This window comes from Pseudophryne corroboree, chromosome 2 (genome assembly GCF_028390025.1).
Source record: "Pseudophryne corroboree isolate aPseCor3 chromosome 2, aPseCor3.hap2, whole genome shotgun sequence".
Taxonomy (NCBI): Eukaryota; Metazoa; Chordata; class Amphibia; order Anura; family Myobatrachidae; genus Pseudophryne; species Pseudophryne corroboree.
In genome coordinates, this window is record NC_086445.1 from 248195168 (window position 1) to 248218079 (window position 22912).

Consider the following 22912-nt stretch of genomic DNA (forward strand, 5'->3'; position numbering starts at 1 on the left):
GACCTATCCACATGGTATTGGTGGAGCTTCAAACTAGGAGGGCTGGAGATGTTAAACCTCCGGTCCACCGGTCTCCCACCACTTAGCTCAAGTACCTCCCCTAACGTTAAAGGAAATGGTACTAGCCCTGATTTGCTGTGACCCTGAGGTACTTGAGAGCATACCCAACAATCGGTCTTGTTTAATACGTTACCCACTAGAGAGTGATAGTCACTCAATGGATGCCGGTCCATATGGATATTAAAACTAGATTGGCATTTCTTTATGCATCCATCTTCAACCAGATTATCACAGAGCCTACAGATACAATTTTCTTTTTTTTTTTTTTTTTGAACTAACAATCCTTCACAATTGTTTACAAATAACATGGTTGTTAGATCGTGCCCGGTACTCGCCTTTGCTTGGTGATTGAGTTGCTATTGGAAATTTACACCTCCGTCTCAGTCATCAGGACCTTTCTGGATCCTTTCTCGACCTCACTGGTACTCTCACCGAAACAGACTGCTCTGGTCAACATCATGGTTAACGGGAAAAATCCATATCACAGTCTCTTGGGGCAAGTCCATCTTACAGGAGGAGAAAAGAAGAAATTTGTAAATGGGGTATAAGAAAATCAGTTTGAGGGGGAGAGAACTTGTTACGATAATAAGTTCTCTCGTCTTGTCGTTCTTCTTGTTCTGCTGTCCTCTCAAAAGGTGCTGTCTCTTCAGTCTTCAAAAACGATCATTCTGGTGATGCAATATTCCTTCCTAACCGACGATCTTTCTGTAAGGAGCAAAAATCTGGCATTACCATTGGTCCAACTGAGGGGTGACATACCATCTTTAAACCATGGAAACATGAGTGAGAAGAGAGAGACAACAAAAAAAACAAAAGAGATAGAGAACAATTCATGTGCATATATACATTACATAACTCGACAATAACCACCAATGAGAAAAGAGAAACAAAACATTTTTAAACATTGTCAACATTAAGAAAACATTGTTAGCATTAGAAAAACATTGTCAGACTTATTAGGCTGTCATATCTATGTGTCTACTGGTCTCCTTGAGCAGTCCCTCCCCACCAGCACCTGCATTACTCCACTGTCTGTATCTGGCCAGAAATACATTGTGGCGGAGGTCATGCTGGGGTTTGGTAGACTTCTGCAAGGACCAAGTGGGTATGCAATGTGTGAATTCTTACCACTACTCGTCAGAGATGGGGATAGAGAGAGAGAGAAAAAAAAACATTTCACAGATACATTTACAACGTTTCACCTGGTCATTCCTGTGTCTTCAGGGAATGACCTCCCAATTTATTAACCGTTACCTCAGGCTTACCATCAGTCCTAATGATCACCTTTCCTGACTATATATTATGGGTGTGGCCCAAAATTCTTCCTATATGATCCCTGCTTGTAATTTGGTGTGTCATAACTTTTGCTCATTTTCATGTCTAGGGGGTCTGATTTTATGTGGGCTGTTGCAGTTACTGGCATAATGCCCTTCTCTTTTGCACAGATCACAAATCCTTAAGTTCCTCCATGTGCCAATGGCCTGGGGTTTTGGTTGATTTGATGCCTCCTCAAACGCTTGGATGCTCATCACCATCAACCGCTTTCCCTGCACCTACCTGATTCCTTGGATACCATGATTATGTCGTTGTCTAGGGAGTTGATATACCTTCTGTGAATCTTTGATCATACAGTTAGATCTTTCCTAGGATCTGGGTAATCAGACATGATTGATCTCAATTCTGTCCGGGACCAGGGATGGCGCATTGCACTGTCCTTGACGGGAATGGTTCCCTGATCATCAGTCTTCCCATTGGGGACTGTGATCACCCTGACAGGACTAAACTCAATTACATCACCTTGTTTTGGTCTTACAATATGGGGTACATTTGTTTGTGCGTGATATAAAACATTGTACGTACCTGTGGACACGACCTCACCTGACCCTCCGTTAGGGGGTTTGATTATTGCCTTTACCAATTTGGTCGTGTCCACCTGGATGTCTTGTAGGATGGCTTCTGGAAGAGGTGCCGACATCGTTCTGGGCTCACTTTCTTGTTGGTAATCCTGAGGGAAGTTTAACATGGGGTGCGACTTGCACAGGTTAACATTTGTAATTTTTACACTTTCATTTTCATAAACATTATTACATTTAACACTTTCATTCTTAATACAGTTACTAAGTGCATTTTTATCGTACAACATTGTGCCATTTCCCTGCAACCATAATCCTCTTCAATGCCATGTCTCTCCTCTCAAGATGAAAGTTAGATATGTAAGTTACATTTCTTTGCATTTCACTTTCCTGTTGCCATAACTGCAAACAATCATCATGTTTAACTCGTTGTTTCCAGGATTTTATGAGACTGATCCTTTGCCTTAAATTATGCAACACCTCTGAGTCAAAACTACCTATCCCGGGAAATGGTGCCTTATCCCCCGCAGTCATTCGTGTCCATTCATCACAAAAGGTCTCAGTGTGGGGACCATATTTCCCCCACATTACTAACCGAGCAGACCCTCGGGGTCTGCAAGCCTCTGGAGTCTGAATCCTGACCTCCGACCGTCTCTGTGTTGTGCACTTGGCTGCCATTGTGGACCTTTTTAACACAGAAAAACTTCCTAAAATGCACCAAACACAGAACTTCGTTGGAAATCCTTAAAGCTCTTCCACTGAACTTCTTCTGCTCCGGGTATCCCCGTTCCGCCTTCTAGCAGACACGTGTAGCCGTTGCAGGCCCTATCTCTAGAGATTTTCCTGAGAAAATTCCCTTCCTTTTTCTTTACACAAATCACGCTTGCATGTGCTCCCTACAACACGTATGAGGGCAAGATTTACGCATGGATATACGACCTCATATCACGTTGTGTTATTGGTCACACATACAACCGTGCGGTCCAATCGTACCACTTATAGACACTTGTTGCCCATAAATGGTAGGATCATTGGAGTCTCCCTACTGTGCTCCAAAACAGCCAGAGCGTAATACAACGAAAACTTTATCACACTCTGTTGCACGTTTTCACTCAGATCGTGCTCATCACGTTCCACATAGATCACACAGATCACAAAGTCCACAAAGCGGAATTCAATACCGTTTTATCACATAGATCACAAAGTCCACAAAGCGGGATTCAATACACTCATACCGTTTTCAACCCACTATCATTCTTATAGTTTTCTGATCAGAAAAATCATTTCCCGTAGTCTGATAGCTCTCCCCAGAGGCGTTACAGTAAAGTAAGGTATTTAAACTAAATTTTGGAAACTGAACAAATGTGTGCTATTGTCTTGTGGCTTCTGTATCGCCTTACTATAAGCGATATTTCACTATATAAACGCTTACCAAACACCACACAGTATCTTCTATGCTGTGTGCTTGGTTTTTTTTTTTCAGTTACTCCCTTACCTTTTTTTTTTTTTTTAAATAGCAGCAAATTTTCTCAGCACGTTATCAATGCAAATGGCAAACAGGAAGGTGAGATATGTGAAAGTACACAGATGAAAATGCAATTCTAAATTAATCTAATAACATACATTGATGTAAGCACAGACATATAGACATTACATATATGTACTAATCACTTATTACATATATGAGACCTTATTCAGTGCTTCCAATTTGCATACGAATGTGCTTTCAAACTATCTGCGAATGCAATCTCCTTCACTGCTGGGAGAGAAAAAAAACAAACCAGTCACACAAGTTCATTTGCATTTCAATGGCCCATCTCACAACTAGCAGAGAATCCTAGAATCTTGGAGGTGAGAGGGGAAAAAGAAAAAAAACACAACAAAAAACAAAACAACATTTTTCATTAAGCCCTATCTGAACTATTTATAATTGACTATGACACTGGTTAAATAAATGCATTGGTAACTCATAAATGGTGATTTTTTTTTTTTTTTATATATTTTTTTTTTTTTTTTTTTTTTACAATGGATGGCTGATTATTTCCTGAGTCAACTGAAAAGCAGCCGTTCAAAAAAAAATAACATTTGACCTTCCCAAAATGGCCGCTGCTCCCCCCCTTCCACCTCCATGAGGGTCACACAAAATGGTGGACAGACCATGCGGCCTCTCCTGCCATAAAGAAAATCACCATGCTAGTTCCCAAAGTAACTTTTAAATGTACTTTTAAACCTACTTAAACAGATAAACAATCTAATCTTAATCAAACACGATATGATCCATTTGAACCTGGTTTTGCGACAATAAAAATACATTTTAGCATCTTAAATATTATGAGAAACGCCTTGTCCCTTAAAATTTCCTATCAGCGTCTTACTGATACCACAATACATTAACGTGGGTGTTTTTTTTGTTTTTGTTTTTTTCAGCATTTTGCGAGATGTCCATCATTAGCCGGTCAATTACAGCCGCGTTTGTAATGTACAGTGCATCATTAAGATCGTGATATCGCGGACCAGAGCCCCCATCTAACAAAGCTAAATATTTATCTTGTTAAAAACACGTTAAAGGTTAAAGAACACTGTACGCTGTTTGCTTAAGAAGTACCGTAATGGTACGCTATCTACGTAGCGATCGCTCAGCCGTAGGCGAGACGCTCAAGCGTCACGTTCGCTCACGGCCCAGTGATCACAGGACACGTTATTGGTTATGTCTAGGGTAATGATTCGCTATGGCGTAGCTTACGCTCGAGACCACGAGGAGGTCACCAGCGATGCAGACGCTCACAACACTATACCTTTATATTTAAACCTTTTAACAATGTAATGCGCTATATACCTTAATGTGAATACAGGGTGTAAGTGCAACCTTGTGTAACCTGACTAACTACAAAGCTGATTGAGCGTCACCGACGCTCAAGTGAACACTTAACACAATAGAAAATACACAGATACTGGATTAGGGTTCCAAAGCCTATTATCTGTATTATATCTAGTATACTTGTAAAAGAGTAACACAGTACAAATGATACACTACAATATAACAAAGACTTCCTAACCAAACACCTAACTAAGGGATAAACTACAATACTATCCTGATCTAATACAATACAATACAATACAATACTATAAAAGTTTTAGTCTAGGGGAGATATGAGAGAAAGGAGAAGAGAGAGAGAGAGAGAGAGAGAGAGAGATGAGAGAAATTGGCTCACAGAAAAACAATGATTACGTTAAATAAGAGACAACATGGTTGCAGATAAAACTACATATGTGAGAGACAATCGCTGCGCAGTTAGTCAATGCTGAATACAGCATGGGATGGAAGCTAGACTCCATTTTGAGAAACCTCCACTTGATTCCAAAGACCACACCACATGCCTGAAAGGGGGAGGGGAAGACATCCAGCAGCAGCCATTTTAGATTTGCAGGTCCAAACACATGGCACCACAATCACATAGCAGAAAACACAAGACTCCATTTTACTCCAAAATGTCCAAGCCTCAAAACAATGCATATGTTCTGATTTTACAATTCCAAACCATCTAAAACACCTTTCACAATGTAATCCAACTTCCTAGAACCATCTCATAATTTCACATTCCAAATCACCTTTCACAATGTAATCCAACTTCCTAGAACCATCTTATAATTTCACATTCCAAATCACCTTTCACAATGTAATCCAACTTCCTAGAACCATCTCATAATTTCACATCCCAAACAACTTCAGTATCTCACTAACCAGAGCATATTCATCACAAGACCAGATCACAATGTACTCACAAGTATCAGCCTGCCATTGCTACCAGCACATATTCAAAACTACTGCATGGTGGTATTTATGATTAACAAGATCCCAGCTACCATCACAGATTCCACAGGGCACCAACACTAACACCCAACAATCACACAACCAAGCTACAACATCCTATTTAAACCAGAAAGCAATCTGTCTATATTCCCTTATCTAGCCATGTGGATTCAATACTTAGCCTTTGGTGCCTGGTCAGTCCTGGGGATGTAGCCTCCATGCTGCTGGGTGCCAGGTAGCTGTGTGTGTCTGTGTGTGAGTGTAGCTACATTACATCTGTTCTCTGAGGCCACACCTGACCACTACCTTCCTGTTTGACCAGTATCTGGGGGAGGGGTCTCTCTAGCTTTTGTATTGAATCACTGTTCTCTTTGTATATGCTAATCAGGTTCAGACCTGAAAACTTAGTTGATCATCCATTGTTCCCAACAAAGCTGATCTTAACTTTTATACATATAATCATATCTATCCGCTGCAATGTCCCACGACAACACAATAGGTCTCAAACTAAACCACACCTTATTCTGCTTGCTTCAATACCAAACATGATGTGTTTATCTGGTTCGGTTCAAATGATACACATCCATGACATTAATTCATCAGCCAATTCTAAATCTCCATGACGTCTGGTGTTTGCTGTGCTCGCTGCGCATATTTGCAAGTATAGCGGCTTATATGTGTGCAGTTTATATGGTCTCTCTATGTAATATTTTTCTGACTTTGACAGTGCGCATGCGCAATGTTCGCACTGCGACTGCGCCAAGTAAATTTGCTATGCAGTTAGGAATTTTACTCACGGTTTTTTCTTCGTTCTGGTGATCGTAATGTGATTGACAGGAAGTGGGTGTTTCTGGGCGGAAACTGGCCGTTTTATGGGTGTGTGTGAAAAAACGCTACCGTTTCTGGGAAAAACGCGGGAGTGGCTGGAGAAACGGAGGAGTGTCTGGGCGAACGCTGGGTGTGTTTGTGACGTCAAACCAGGAACAACAAGCACTGAACTGATCGCAGATGCCGAGTAAGTCAGGATCTACTCAGAAACTGCTGAGAGGTCTAATCGCAATATTGCGAATACGTCGTTAGCAATTTTAAGAAGCTAAGATTCACTCCCAGTAGGCGGCGACTTAGCGTGAGCAAATCTGCTAAAAGCAGCTTGCGAGCGAACAACTCGGAATGAGGGCCTATGTATTTTTGTGAAATAAAAAACGGGGCAGATAGGACTAGTTATCGGGGTAACTGCCAGCATCGGGGACAGCTGAATAGCCCCGGGCAGGTCAATTAGCCGTGCTAAATTGCCACATCTAATTGAATATTAGCCTAAGTCTAATTGAGAGGACCTCAGCTTTACAGATGCTCAGCCCAAGGCTGAAGCCCGCACCGTGGTAGTTTTAGACAAGGAATGATCACAGATATTTGTTTGTTTGCTACAGTAAGATCGATTTTCATGGCTGAAACATCCTGTTATTAGATTCTGGAGTCTTGGAGCCTGAAGTCATGCACAATGCTGATATTCAAGGAGTTGAGATATTTTATTGCTGATGTGCATGCAGGAAAATACATTAAAACCTGTATGGCACGTGTTTCCCTGTGTGCATAGAGTCACAGTACCAATTGAGATGCATGGTGTCGGAAATGTATTGGAAATGTATTTGGCATTCCAGGGTGGTGATGGGGAGGTGTTTATGTAGATGCACAGAAAGTGTCAAGAGAGCATCTCTGAACTGGTCGCTCACACTGGAGAATCTGCACCTAGCATGGGACTGATGCAAGTTTTTATGGTGCAGCCGATGGTTTGTATGATATTATCATTTAAAGACGCTCCAAGTGGGTGTCTCAGTCCTTTCACTTGCAGAAACATGGCTGTACACAAGAGGAAGGGCTTATACTAGCATTATCAGAAAGTTGCAGTTGCGCCTTCAGTAACAGGAGCTTATGCAGTTACAGCAGCATGCAACTCATTATTTTACCGATCTTCTGCATTAAATGCAGGCATGGCAATCCCACATTGACCTTTTGGACCAATGTAATGGCATATGTGGTTTCCACTACAGATAGGAAAGGAAGCAGCCATGCTCTAACAGCTGTAACATTGTGGAGTCTGCTCATAATAGTCTTGTGGTGGTTGTTTTATGCCTCCAAGCTGTGCAGGGAAGTATTTTGAGGACAGCAGATGTCACTTATTTGTGGGGGAAGGAGGGGGGAGGACACAATCTGTCACCAAGAAAACGAGGTAAGCTGGGAAACCTGTGGAGGGTTGAACAGCTTTGTCCATATCAGCAGAAAAAAACTGCACTGTCCTTGTTTTGAGAGGTTTTATATATAGTGTGTGTGTGTGTGTGTGTGTGTGTGTGTGTGTGTATATATATATATATATAAGTGTATGTATGTATGTGTTTATTTTATTTATTTATTTATTACCAGTTATTTCTCATACATGCTAGGGATGCTTCAAGAACCATGGGGTATAGACGGGATCCGCAGGAGACATGGGCACTTTAAGACTTTAAATGGGTGTGAACTGGCTCCTCCCTCTATGCCCCTCCTCCAGACCCCAGTTAGATTCTGTGCCCAGTGAGACTGGATGCACACTGAGGAGCTCTCCAGAGTTTCTCAGAAAAAAAGACTTTGTCAGGTTTATTATTTTCAGGGAGACCTGCTGGCAACAGGCTCCCTGCATCGTGGGAGTGAAGGGAGAGAAGCAGACCTACTTCTGTGAGTTTCAAGGCTCTGCTTCTTAGGCTACTGGACACCATTCGCTCCAGAGGGTCTGATCTCTAGGTACGCCTAGATGCTCGTTCCCGGAGCCGCGCCGTCACCCTCCTTGCAGAGCCAGAAGTCTCAAGCCGGGTAAGTAGAAGGAGATCCGAAGACTTCAGTGACGGCAGAAGATTTCAGTGACTGCTTTGAGGTACCGCGCAGCGGCCGCGCTGCACGCCATGCTCCCACATACAAAGCGGCACTGCAGGGTGCAGGGCGCAGGGGGGGCGCCCTGGGCAGCATAAAACCTCAATAGCAACTGGCATAAGAGTATACAGTGTCTGGGCACTAAATACAGACCCCCGCCAGTATAAATATATAAAAATAAGCGGGACTGAGGCACGCCATTAAGGGGGCGTGGCTTAGCCCTCACAGCTCTAACCAGCGCCATTTTCTCTTCACAGCTGCAGAGACGCTGAGCCTGGCCTCCCACACTGCTGTACAAGTAACAGGGTGCAAAACGGGGGGGGGGGGGGCACAGTTGATTTGGTGCTATTTTATTGATATTAAAAGCGCTAACAGGTCTGGGCAGTATATTACACGCTTCAGAACCGGGATAGGCGCTGGGTTGTGAGCTGGCAGAACTCCCTCTGTGTTTCTCTAACAGGCTTTGCTGTGGGTCTGTCCCCTATAGCCCCAGTGTGTTGTGGGTGTCGGTACGCGTGTGTCGACATGTCTGAGGCTGAGCGCTCTTCCCAGGAGGGGGCTGGAGTGGGGACAGAAAAGACTGTGGGAGTGACCGTGTCTGCACCGCCGACGGCTGATTGGGTAAATGTTTTGAGTGTTTTGAATGCTAATGTGGCTCGATTGAATAAAAGATTGGATAAATCTGAGTCTCCGAACCAGACATGGAGAAAATCCATGGAGGATGCATTATCACAAGTTCAGACCCCCTCGGGGTCACAGAAGCGTTCATTTATCCAGATAGCGGATACAGATACCGACATGGACTCTGATTCCAGTGTCGACTATAGTGATGCCAGATTGAATCCTAAACTGGCTAAGAGCATTCAGTACATGATTGTGGCGATAAAAGACGTATTACATATCACAGAAGACCCTGCTGTTCCTGATACTAGGGTCTGTATGTTTAAGGGAAAGAAACCTGAGGTGACGTTTCCTCCCTCTCATGAACTGAACGCTCTTTTTGAAAAAGCTTGGGAAAATCCTGACAAGAAGTTACAGGTTCCCAAGAGAATTCCGGTGGCATATCCGTTCCCCTCTGGGGACAGGAAAAAGTGGGAGTCAACTCCCACGGTGGACAAAGCTCTATCGCGTCTGTCCAAAAAGGTGGCGCTTCCGTCTCCTGACACAGCAGCCCTAAAGGATCCTGCGGATCGTAAGCAGGAAAATATACTGAAATCCATTTATGTCGCTACAGGTGCGCTGCTCAGGCCTGCCGTTGCTTCGGCATGGGTGAGTAGCGCTATTGAAAAGTGGGCAGATAACTTGTCATCTGATATAGATTCCCTGGACAGTGATAGCGTTCTTTTGACACTGGGTCATATCAGGGACGCTGCAGCCTATCTAAAGGAAGCTACGAGGGATATTGGCCTTTTGGGATCAAGGGCCAATGCCATGGCGGTCTCAGCTAGGAGGGCATTGTGGATTCATCAATGGAATGCTGATGCTGACTCTAAGAAGGCTATGGAGTCTCTGCCGTATAAAGGTGGTGTCTTGTTTGGTGACGGCCTTGCTGACCTGGTATTTACGGCTACCGCGGATAAGTCATCGTTTCTAACTTATGTCCCTGCACAACAAAAGAAAACGCCACACTATCAGATGCAGTCCTTTCGGCCCAATAAATACAAAAAAGGACGAGGGTCTTCCTTCCTTGCTGCGAGAGGAAGGGGAAAAAGGTCACAGGCTGTGGCAAGTTCCCAAGAGCAGAAGTACTCCCCGGCTTCTACCAAATCCACCGCATGCGGGAGTCCGCACCAATAGGGGACACGTCTCCGACTCTTCAGTCAGGTCTGGGTTCGCTCGGCCCTGGATCCTTGGGTATTGGAAATAGTAGCCCAAGGGTACAAATTGGAGTTTCAAGACGTGCCCCCCCCGCCGATTTGAATAATCGGTGGGGGGGCACGTCTTGAAACTCCAATTTGTACCCTTGGTTTTTCAAATCGGCCTTGCCAGCTTCTCTTCCAGAAAGGGAGGTAGTATGGGCTGCAATACTAAAGCTGTGTCAAAATCAAGTCATTGTCACGGTACCCCCGTCACAACAGGGGGAAGGCTTTTATTCGAGCCTGTTTGTGGTCCCGAAGCCGGATGGCTCCGTCAGACCTATTCTGAACTTAAAATCCCTCAATTTCTATCTAAAAAAATTCAAATTCAAGATGGAATCTCTCCGAGCAATGATCTCCAGTCTGGAGGAGGAGGAGTTTATGGTGTCGGTCGACACAAAGGATGCCTACTTACACGTCCCCATATATCCTCCACATCAGGCTTATCTGAGGTTTGCTGTTCAGGATTGTCATTACCAATTTCAGACGTTGCCGTTTGGTCTGTCCGCGGCTCCGAGGATTTTCACCAAGGTTATGGCGGAAATGATGGTTCTCCTGCGCAAGCAGGGAATCACAATTATCCCGTACTTGGACGATCTCCTGATAAAGGCGAGATCCAAGGAGCAATTACTGAAAAACGTTACGCTCTCCCTGATAATTTTGTAACAACCTGGTTGGCTCCTAACCTTGCCAAAATCACAGTTGGTTCCGACAACACGGCTGTCATTCTTGGGTATGATTCTGGATACAGAATTACAGAGAGTATTTCTTCCTGTGGAAAAGGCTCTGGAAATACAGAACATGGTCAAACAGATTCTGAAACCGGCAAGAGTGTCGATTCTTCAATGCACTCGGTTGCTGGGGAAGATGGTGGCGGCCTACGAGGCCATTCAGTTTGGCAGGTTCCATGCCAGGGTATTTCAGTGGGACCTGTTGAACAAGTGGTCCGGGTCTCACCTGCACATGCACCGGAAAATAATCCTATCTTCCAGGACCAGAATCTCTCTCCTGTGGTGGCTGCACAGTTCTCACCTCCTAGAGGGACGCAGGTTCGGGATTCAGGATTGGATCCTGGTGACCACAGATGCAAGTCTCCGAGGCTGGGGAGCAGTCACACAGGGGGAAAATTTCCAGGGAAAATGGTCAAGCCAGAAAGCTTGTCTGCACATAAACATTCTGGAATTAAGGGCCATTTACAACGGCCTTCTGCAAGCGGAACATCTTCTTCGCGGTCTGCCCGTCTTGATTCAGTCAGACAACATAACAGCAGTGGCGTACATAAACCGCCAGGGCGGAACAAAGAGCAGAGCGGCGATGGCGGAGGCCACAAAAGTTCTTAACTGGGCGGAGAAACATGCAAGCGCACTGTCAGCAGTCTTCATTCCAGGAGTGGACAACTGGGAAGCAGACTTCCTCAGCAGACACGATCTCCATCCAGGAGAGTGGGGTCTTCATGAAGAGGTCTTTGCAGAAGTGACAAGTCGTTGGGGAATTCCTCAAATAGACATGATGGCGTCTTGCCTCAACAAGAAACTTCAGAGATATTATTCCAGGTCGAGGGACCCTCAAGCAATAGCGGTGGACGCCCTGGTGACACCGTGGGTGTTTCAGTCGGTCTATGTGTTCCCTCCACTTCCACTCATTCCAAAGGTGATAAAGATCATAAGAAGAACAAGGGTTCACGCGCGATACTCATTGTTCCGGACTAGCCAAGGAGGGCCTGGTATCCGGATCTTCAAGAATTGCTCATAGAAGATCCCTGGCCTCTTCCTCTATGAGAGGACCTGTTACAGCAAGGACCGTGCGTGTATCAAGACTTAACCGCGGCTGCGTTTGACGGCATGGCGGTTGAACGCCAAATCCTAGCCTGAAAGGGTATTCCCAGTGAAGTCATTCCCACACTACTTCAGGCTAGAAAAGCAGTAACAGCGAAGCATTACCACCGTATTTGGAGAAAATGTGTGTCTTGGTGTGAATCCAAGAAGGCTCCTACGGAAGAATTTCAGCTAGGGCGTTTGCTCCATTTTTTGCAAGCAGGTGTGGATGCGGGCCTAAAGTTAGGCTCCATTAAAGTACAAATTTCGGCTTATAAATTTTCTTTCAGAAAGAATTGGCCTCCCTTCCAGAAGTTCAGACCTTCGTGAAAGGCGTGCTGCACATCCAACCTCCCTTTGTGCCCCCAGTGGCACCATGGGATCTTAATGTGGTGTTGCAGTTCCTGCAATCTCATTGGTTTGAACCTTTACGTAAGGTTGAGTTGAAATTCCTTACTTTGAAAGTAGTCATGCTGTTGACCTTGGCATCCGCAAGGCGGGTGTCTGAATTGGCCGCTTTGTCTCACAAAAGCCACTATTTAATCATCCATGCAGATAGAGCGGAGTTGAGGACTCATCAGCAATTTCTGCCAAAAGTGGTTTCATCGTTTCACGTAAACCAGCCTATTGTGGTGCCAGTGGCTACTGACACCTTGGCGGAATCGAAGTCTCTTGATGTGGTCAGATCTTTGAAAATCTATGTCGCCAGAACGGCTTAGATTAGGAAAACAGAGGCTCTGTTTGTCCTGTGGGCTCCCAACAAGATTGGGGCTCCTGCTTCCAAGCAGACTATTGCACGCTGGATCTGTAATACGATTCAGCATGCTCATTCTACGGCGGGATTGCCGTTACCGAAATCGGTGAAAGCCCATTCTACCAGAAAGGTGGGCTCATCCTGGGCGGCTGCCCGAGGGGTCTCGGCATTACAGCGTTGCCGAGCTGCTACTTGGTCGGGATCAAACACCTTTGCGAAGTTTTACAAGTTTGATACCCTGGCTGAGGAGGACCTCTTGTTTGGTCAATCGGTGCTGCAGAGTCATCCGCACTCTCCCGCCCGTTCTAGAGCTTTGGTATAAATTCCATGGTTCTTGAAGCATCCCCAGCATCCTCTAGGGCGTATGAGAAAATAGGATTTTAATACCTACCGGTAAATCCTTTTCTCTTAGTCTGTAGAGGATGCTGGGCGCCCGTCCCAGTGCGGGCTGTATCTGCAGTTATTGGTTATGGTTACACACATGTTGTTGTGTTGAGTTCAGTCAGTCTGTGGCTGATGTTATTCATGCCGTTGCATGCGTTGTTGTTGAATGCCATGTTGTACGGCGTGTTTGAGGTGGGAGCTGGTATGTATCTCACCTTTAGTTTAAAAATTAAATAAATCCTTTTCCTCGAAATGTACGTCTCCCTGGGCACAGCTCCTATAACTGGAGTCTGGAGGAGGGCCATAGAGGGAGGAGCCAGTTCACACCCATTTTAAGTCTTAAAGTGCCCATGTCTCCTGCGGATCCTGTCTATACCCCATGGTTCTTGAAGCATCCCCTACGGACTAAGAGAAAAGGATTTACCGGTAGGTATTAAAATCCTATTTTATATAGCGCACACAAATTCCGCAGCGCTTTACAGAGAATATTTGGCCATTCACATCAGTTCCTGCCCCAGTGGAGCTTACAATCTATATTCCCTACCACATGTACACGCACACACATTCATACTAGGGTTATTTTTTTGTTGGGATCCAATTAACCGACCAGTATATTTTTTGGATTCTGTGAGGAAACCCACGCAAGTACGGGGAGAATATACAAACTCCACACAGTTAAGGCTATGGTGGGAATTGAACCATGACCTCAGTGCTGTGAGGCGGTAATGCTAACCATTACACTATCCGTACTACCCAGCATCCGTATTGCTCAGTGCTGTGAGGCGGTAATGCTAACCATTACACCATCCGTACTGCCCAGGATGTGAGAATGACAAGGAATGTCTGCACTAGTTACATGCATGTTAATGTTAGCCATCGAGTGCCTGATACAGTGTTGAATTTGAGGGACAACACACAATTGTATGAAATCCTATTGAATATTCACTTGCAACTGGGATCTAATGGGGACTCTCACATTGGCCAATATGACTCAGGGTGTGTCAGCGGAATTGCGGGCTATGCAGAGATGAGCGTAAACAGACATACACCTGCTTTTCTGACTTATGGCTTGCACCATGAGTATGCCTGTACAAGTTCACTCTGCTGATAAGTAGCAACCAAGTGTATGGATAGGGGCAGGCAGACCTCAAAGATGCATGTGGCCAAAGATACACATTTATTTCAGTGCTGACGATGTTGGGGCATCTACAGACCGTTTGTGTTCATTTCTGCATCAGTCCCTGTATATGGTAATGTATATTACCTGAGCATGTTTAGTTTTGTTTTTTTACTCTTTTTTTTTTTTTGTGCAGTGTAAAATTTGTGTAAACTTGTAGTTTGTCCAAATATATTGCTTTTGTTGAATGTGTGGCTGAATGCGTGGCACAGTACTGTCAGGCTTACGTGATATTACAATTACATCTAACTGTTCCTGTAGCCATAGAGAGTCTAACTGTCTCATAGAGAGTCTGTGGTTACTGATTTTCCAGCAGGTCGCATGTGTTTTGTCCTGCTTGTGCACAAGATCTTTTGGAAGCCACCATCACTATTGCAGCCCTAACTTAAGTCTTTATCATTGTTCTTTTAAACATGTTTGGGAAATAGCTTTTCCTCTGAGGTGACAGGAGATTTACTTTTACTCGCTGGCATTGGAAGTCTTTACTGTTAGTTCAGTTTAGTATGGTCCCTCCAAGTAACCGTGTCTTTTCCCTTGTCTCAGAATGAAGTTAGATCTCGGCGAAGTGAAGAAAGCCCATTCCCTGGACATGGTGAGTAACTCTTGGAGGCGATGAGAGGGACAGTTCCTCTGTGTATGCTGTGCCTCACTGATTTCTCTTTTCTCAGTGGTATACATTAAAGGACACAAAAAGTGGTAAACTTCATCTCCGCCTGGAATGGCTCACACTGCTGTCTAATGCTTCCCAACTGGAGCAGGTAAAGAATCCCAGCTATTATTCTAATTGTGTTTTGTATTCTTGTGTCCCAGTTGTAAAGTGCAACAGAATATGCTGACGCTATTTATAAATATTAATTATAGTGTAATTGCTCTTACCCGTGTATTGTTGCCTTCAGTATTTTCAATGCATCAACCCCTCTCCCAACCTTTCCTAGTGGCCTACTGATACCTGATATTCTGTTATTATAGGACAGGTTCACTATGACTGGGAGCACAGTATTCAAGGGAATATTGTTCCAACAGAGCATCTATCTGAATGACTAAAGCATTATTATTGCATCAATTATCTTTGTGTAGAGATAGATAGATAGATAGATAGATAGATAGATAGATAGATAGATAGATAGATAGATAGAACCCTATTTGGGCAGCTTAACAGTAAGCACAGCACTTGCTTTAATACAATGGCACACCGTTAGTTTTTAAATATCCTGTACACCGTTCACAGCTATTGTTTCATGTTGACCACTCATGTGTGGGGCCAAACCAGACAAGATTGCTTGTTGATCCCTCGCGCTGGGCAGCTTTACAACTTCTGGTCCATTTAAGATCCCAGACCTGAGAGATTACTGTCAGTGTCCACTGTTCTGTTATTATCTTACAAACCTTGATATTGGGCCACTTATTGCATCTTGAATGGGCTCCCTTGGTGGCCAAATAGAGTTTTGTCATTATTCTTCACATCTATTCTTATTTACCTCTCAAGGTGATGAATATTAACAGAGGGATAACTGCAAAAACAAATGAGGAACCTTCTGCTGCTATTCTCATTGTCTACTTGGACCGGGCTGAGGATCTCCCTGTAAGTGTACCGCCTCTTTTTGTCAAAATTGTTTCTGTCCATTTACATAACAAGAGTCCAAACTTAACTGTAAGTGGATAATTAACAGTTTAGAAACCGTTTTTTAAAAAGAGTGTAGTTTGACCACTTTTGTTATGTTGTGAGGGGTGTGCATTAAGTTTCCGCACGAGTTCTTGGATGTCACCTGGAAATGGCTTCCAGCACTTGCGGCAGGCATTGGTTGGCGTACCAGTTCCCAGTGAGGCTGCACGGTAGCTACATTACATTCTTGGCCACAAAAACTAGCCATGATCTGTTTGGCCGCGCTGCGCTCACATCGGAACGTTTAAAGTAGGAATCCTCCAACTGGGTAGACTATTGTTTTGTCTCTGGGTTAAAACGTTAGATCCAGGATTCATCGCTACTGATGATCTCCCAGACAGAGTGTGAGCGACCGCCATCAAACCTGGTCAGCGTATTGCACCAAGCCACCTGAGCCTCCTTCTGCTCTCGAGTTAGCTGATGGAGCACCCAGTGTGCAGAAACCTTGTTCAGGCCAAGTTTTTTGTGGCGTATGAAGCAGATGGATCCCGATGAGACGCAGGTCTCCTCTAACTGGGCCACAGTCACCCTGGCGTCCTCCTCAACTATGGACCGCAACAGCAACATTGTCGTTGTTGATGGAGCACACAGGTCGGCCAAAGCGCTCCTCATCTTCCAGGGACAGTCTTCCACAACAAAATTCTGCAAACCACTTAAAGACGGTGGTTCGGGATGGTGCTACCCAAAAGCAACTTCAGTCGGTCAAAACTCTCTTGCTGTCCCAGACCACTCTGTTAGTTGTAGAATATCATGGCTCTCCTGTGGCCTCGGTTGAGCTCCATAATGAGTTTGTGAAGGAAGTGAACTTGCTGACTTCCTCAGTGTGCAGTGCTGCTTATGGACCTCATTCAGCTTAGATCACTATTGAGACAGAAATTGCTATTTTCTCAATCCTGATTCTGCTAAAAATAGCATGTGAAGAGCCGCCCAGAAATGTTAAAAGATGGCCACCGATGCAATGGCAAAATTGTGTATGCATTCGCAAAATTGCATTGCATGCGCAGACATCAAGTACCATCGACAATTGTGGTTGACCCAGGGCTACTCACAGTAATGAGAATGCAGTCGCACTGGTGCAATGTTTTTAGTCGCAATACATTGCAGTTGACGTCAGATACACGCCCCAAAAATGGCCATTATCCGCCTGCGTTTTTCCAAACGCTCCCCACAAATGCCATGTTAACACCCACAAAAGTTCCTGTCAAATTGCGATCGCAATTTAGACTTCGGGCAATGCGTTCACAGTGCATGCATAGTCTGCCGACAATCGCCTGATTTGAGATTTTGCAACTGAAGCTGAATATACGGTTCTGTGCCTTAACATTACAAGAACTTTAGTCAGAAATTACAGTTTACAACCAGACAGATTGTGTCTACTATACCAGCACATCTGGACACGTATTGCACACCCCTCGTATGATCACTGAGGTTCCTGTTTCATTGCCTAGGCTACAGCTTACATGTCATAAGCCAGCATTACAGCAGATTCCATTCAGGATAATAATTACCCAGTTATACAAAAAAATAAGGTTCTGTGAGCAGAATACATTATACCTTTTAAATTTTACCAACTACAGATGTGTTCCTGCTGAACTATCCCGCAAATGGGTCACACGTGCAGACGCATGGCCATTGCAATTTACTGCACCTGTGTGCGACCCATTTGCAGGCGCGACTGCACCCATGCGATCCTATGGATTGTGGGTTCATGCACACATCTGCAGGCACGCTAATCATGGAAAGCAACCCGCATTTACCGTGATTAGTGGTAAGATGAGTTAGGACTCGTTTGTATACAGAAGTAAAGTGACATAACCCTATTGACAGACCAGGTCTGTTTCTTTACAGTTTTTTAATTTATCTTAGTTAATGAAAGAAAATGTATGCTATTTAATACATATTACAAAAATATAGGACAAATAATATACATATAGTATAACTATTTTTCTCCATATTCTTGCCTTGGATGCATCTATCTGTTTTCATGAGTTAGAAATGTATTTGTATCCAGCACCCAATTCTATTAGAATTTGTGGATCACATCTCGACAAAGACCTGTTTGAGTGACCATGGATGTTACGTTCCTGTAATTGTTTTACGCGCATCTATTTTGCAGTCTAATATGTTTTTGATGAACTTATTGTACTATGGTTAAGAAACTATAGTAACCTGTAGGACTTGGTTATTGAGAGCTTACCAAACAGGATAATCCCAGCATGGGACACAGTTGGCATTCATATCTGTTTTGGGGGGGTTCTGCTATATGCCTACATATTCTGTTATTTACTCTCCAGTATTTTTTGGCCTCTGCTTAACTGATATGGCTGCGCTATAGTGTATGGGGATTTGTATTCAGAGCTGTAACTAAACATTTTGGTGTCCTGTGCCAGGAAGAGGATTGGTGCCCTCCCTCCGCATATCTTAAATAAGGACAGCGCGCACATGCCAAAAAGGGGTGTGGTCTCGTGGTGAAGGGGCATGGCCACACAATAGTAACCACATGTTACGGTACACAGTAGTAGTGCCCCTTGCATGTTATGCCACACAGTAGTAGTGCTCCGCACACATTATGCCACACAGTAGTAGTGCCCCTTGCACATTGCGCTACACAGTTGTAGTGTCCCTCGCATGTTATGCCACACAGTGCTATTGCCCCTTGCACATTGTCACACAGTACCAGTGCCCCTTGCACATTATGCCACACAGTAGTAGTGCCCCTTGCACATTGCGCTACACAGTAGTAGTGTCCCTCGCATGTTATGCCACACAGTACTATTGCCCCTTGCACATTGTCACACAGTACCAGTGCCCCTTGCACATTATGCCACACAGTAGTAGTGGCACTTACACATTACACCACACTAGTAGTGCCCCTTATATGTTATGCCCACAGGTACGTACCTTGTCAGTACACCACTGTCCAAGTGGGTGTGCCTCTGAGACAGCACATTGACCGCAGTGGTTCCTAGCCAGATGACTTATGCTGATCTGCGGTGGGCGGATGGGGTACAGTTCTCCAGAAGAGGAGATGTTATGTGGTGGCGGTTCTGCACATAGGGCATCTGTGCTTCGTGTGACTGCACTGGCCGCACCACTCTAGTTACTGCCCTGTTTGTATTCAGTATCAGATCATGTTTTCACTTATTTCCCCATCATTTAATAGGCCACTAAACTAAAATAAGTCTCTTTATATAACCATTAATTCCATCCAGAAATGTATTTCTAATATTTTCCATACAGTAACAGAATGTGAAATGTGTGACATCTTATTTACATTTGTTAAGCGGTTAAATGTTCGTTAAGCTAGCAAATAAACTTGTACTTTGGCCACATGTGGGCTATCATATTGGATTAGATACGACAACTTAGCTCTTCAGCTGAGCAGTCAGATCACATCTGGAATCACTATGGCCTGTTATGTATGTTTATTTTGCACAGCATTGCATACATTTCGTGGTTCCTAATAAATAAATAAACCATAATCATAGAGGCATTTTGCTACTGGATAAGGACTAGCTTAAAAAATATCATCTCTTTCATTTGATTTTTCTCATATTTATACTTTCTACCTCTTCAGCTGAAAAAGTCTGTCAAGCAGCCTAATCCTATGGTACAGCTGTCGGTGCAGGACATGACACAGGAGAGCAAGGTAAGTGGCAGGATGCCTGCTCACTGTGTAGAATTGCTTCGGGAATGGCAGAAGGGATTGGACGATATTTTGTCGCTCAAGGCAAATATGCTGCAGAAAGCCGGTCTTCTAATTCTAACTGTTGCCATAGTGCTTGTTTGCATTTTTTTTTCTTAAATCATCATTTCACAAAAATGGGGGATGATAAAGTTATAGGACACTAATACTATAAACCAGGGGTTTTCCAACACGTCATGTTTTGCGAATTTCTTTAATCATGCACAGGTGAGCTTATCTATTTAGCTTGGTCAGTAATTATCCCACGAACCGAATTCCTCAAAACATGGTTAATTTAACAGGTGAAGTTGAGAACAACTGATTTAGGGGTCTATTCAACTGATGTCTGATCCTTTCTGATGGAAAGGATCCGACGTTTCAGTATTGAATTTGCGGCCATAGCCAACAGGTTTTGTCCGTTTCCGACAATGGCAATCCAACGTTTTTTAAAGTCGGATTGACATTGTCGGAAGGGGCTTTTGCCGGATTTAGCCGCTAATCCGACAAAACGCGTGGATCAGCAGCTAATCCGATGATCCACATGTTTTCCGACAAGTCGCATAAACGTCAGTTTGATTGAATAGTTTGAATCTGGATTCGACCTTAAAATGTCTGAAACTGCCGTTTTTGCGACAAGTCAGGAATTCCGACTTGAATTGAATAGACCCCTTAAACAGTGCATAAATGCTGTGCGAATCTTCATATACATTCCACCTATTACAACCTCTAAACCTTTGCTATCTCTCTTTCACTTTCTAAAGTACAACAAATAATTGCAGACGGTATCAGACTCGGACTTCAGACTAGCAGCACAAGAATGGGAGCTTGCTGCCCCCAGAAATGTTGTTGCACTTTGTTGTACATGCACAGCTTGAGAAGCTTTTGCAAAAAGCCTGAAGTGAGTGTCTGTTTGTTTTGTGCACTTGTTTGTTGTAGCTCTTTAAACAGATGTAATGACACCAGTAGAAGCCACAAGAACAAGATGAGTATGTACTTATCAGTTAATATTTACAGTTGACATCTGCAAAGGAAAGATTGCAAAAAAGACTGAAATATTATGAGTTTGTGGAAGTGCCTATAAGACTCATAAAATACATTCACCAGCGTACTGTGCCATTATGCAAAGGACCATAAAACCCTATTCTTCCTTAATATTTGTGAAACCTTAACGTATGTAAGCATGGATCCCTCCTCTTCCCTGGTGTTGGCATTATTCTATTTGATCTTTCTTTGCAGACAGTGTACAACACCAACTCCCCTTTATGGGAACAGCCATTCCGCTTCTTCCTGCGTAATCCCAGCCTGCAGGACCTGGACATACAGGTGACATTGGAGCTAGTGGACACTGATGTTCTCACTAGTTATGACGCTGGAAAACAATGTGTATGTGTTCTTTTATAGGTGAAAGATGATGATCGCCAGCATTCTTTGGGCTCTTTGTCTATTTCACTGGGCCGCATCCTTTCTGCTGATCACTTGACTCTAGACCAGTGGTTTCAGCTGGAGAACTCTGGACTAAGAAGCAGGATCTATATGAAACTTGTTATGAGGGTAATAAAGATATTAATAAATAACATTATTGACCTTAGTAGTGCTGTGCTGTACGACAGACTTTCACAAAAATTCAGTTCATCCAGCTTATGTCAACTGTCTCCACTCTGGCGAAGTAAATGAAAAAGCTAACACTCAAACACAAACACCACTGAAAAGCTTAACCACTTGCCTGGCATGGTCGCATCAGATGCGACCACACCAGCAAGTGCTTTATCTGGATGCGACCAGTCAGACAGCGTGTGCAGTTACAGGGAAGAGAAACTTCCCTCTGCTGCCGATCTCAGAAGCACCGGAAGATCCCTTTGCTTTCCCACACCCTCCCCCAGTCAGCACAGCAGTACCCCCCCACCCGGCGGTTGCAGACAATTGCACCTGCTGGAAAAGTGTAAAGCAACCCCCCCCCCCCACACACACACATTTCCCCCTGTGTACCTGGAGGCTGTTCCGGCTGTCAAAATTAAAGTTTCGGTGTTTCTGATGGTGCCGACCGATGGATGTGGGGGAAAGGGGGATGAACTGTTGAAATTTTTTACAAATATTAAAAAAACATCTTTTTTCTTTTTTTTTTTTACGAAAATCATTTTGGATAAGGTTAAATACACATTCTACACCTAATTCACTCATTAAAAAAACACAATGGCCCTCATTCCGAGTTGTTCGTTCGCAAGCTGCTTTTAGCAGCATTGCACACGCTAAGCCGCCGCCTACTGGGAGTGAATCTTAGCTTAGCAAAATTGCGAACGAAAGATTCTCAAAATTGCAAATAGAAATTTCTTTGCAGTTTCTGAGTAGCTCGACACTTACTCTGCCACTGCGATCAGTTCAGTCAGTTTCGTTCCTGGTTTGACGTCACAAACACACCCAGCGTTCGCCCAGACACTCCCCCGTTTTTCCAGCCACTCCTGCGTTTTTCCCAGAAACGGTAGCGTTTTTCACACACACCCATAAAACGGCTAGTTTCCGCCCAGAAACACCCACTTCCTGTCAATCACACTCCGATCACCAGAACGAAGAAAAAACCTTGTAATGCCGTGAGTAAAATACCAAACTTCTTAGCAAATTGACTTGGCGCAGTCGCAGTGCGAACATTGCGCATGCGCAATTAGCGGAAAATCGCAGCGATGCGAAGAAAATTACCAAGCGAACAATTCGGAATGAGGGCCAATGTCTGAGTGGTTTTTGGGGAAAAATCCCCACGGTTAAGTGGTTAATAAGCTGAAAATGTTGAAATTACACCTGTGGCCCCTGTTACCTAGCCAACATATTTGTGTAACTGCGAAAGGGAAAGTGTAGCACACCATGGATCTGATTCTGAGGTGGGAGCAATGTACAAAGCAAAGAGGATGCAAATACATATTTTTTTTGCATGCAGGGTAAATACTGGCTGCTTTTGCATGTAA

The 22912-nt window shown here is 44.0% G+C and overlaps 1 protein-coding gene across 1 annotated transcript in view; it reads left to right on the plus strand.

Annotated features, from left to right (window-relative positions):
• ESYT1 (extended synaptotagmin 1) overlaps window positions 1-22912 on the plus strand; it is a 238862-nt gene that overhangs the window by 130486 nt on the left and 85464 nt on the right. The window contains exons 11-16 of the mRNA XM_063952629.1: window positions 15154-15202; window positions 15279-15368; window positions 16097-16192; window positions 19851-19922; window positions 21195-21281; window positions 21360-21509. Of these exons, the coding sequence (XP_063808699.1) occupies window positions 15154-15202; window positions 15279-15368; window positions 16097-16192; window positions 19851-19922; window positions 21195-21281; window positions 21360-21509 (544 nt within the window). The remainder of the gene's footprint in view (window positions 1-15153; window positions 15203-15278; window positions 15369-16096; window positions 16193-19850; window positions 19923-21194; window positions 21282-21359; window positions 21510-22912) is intronic.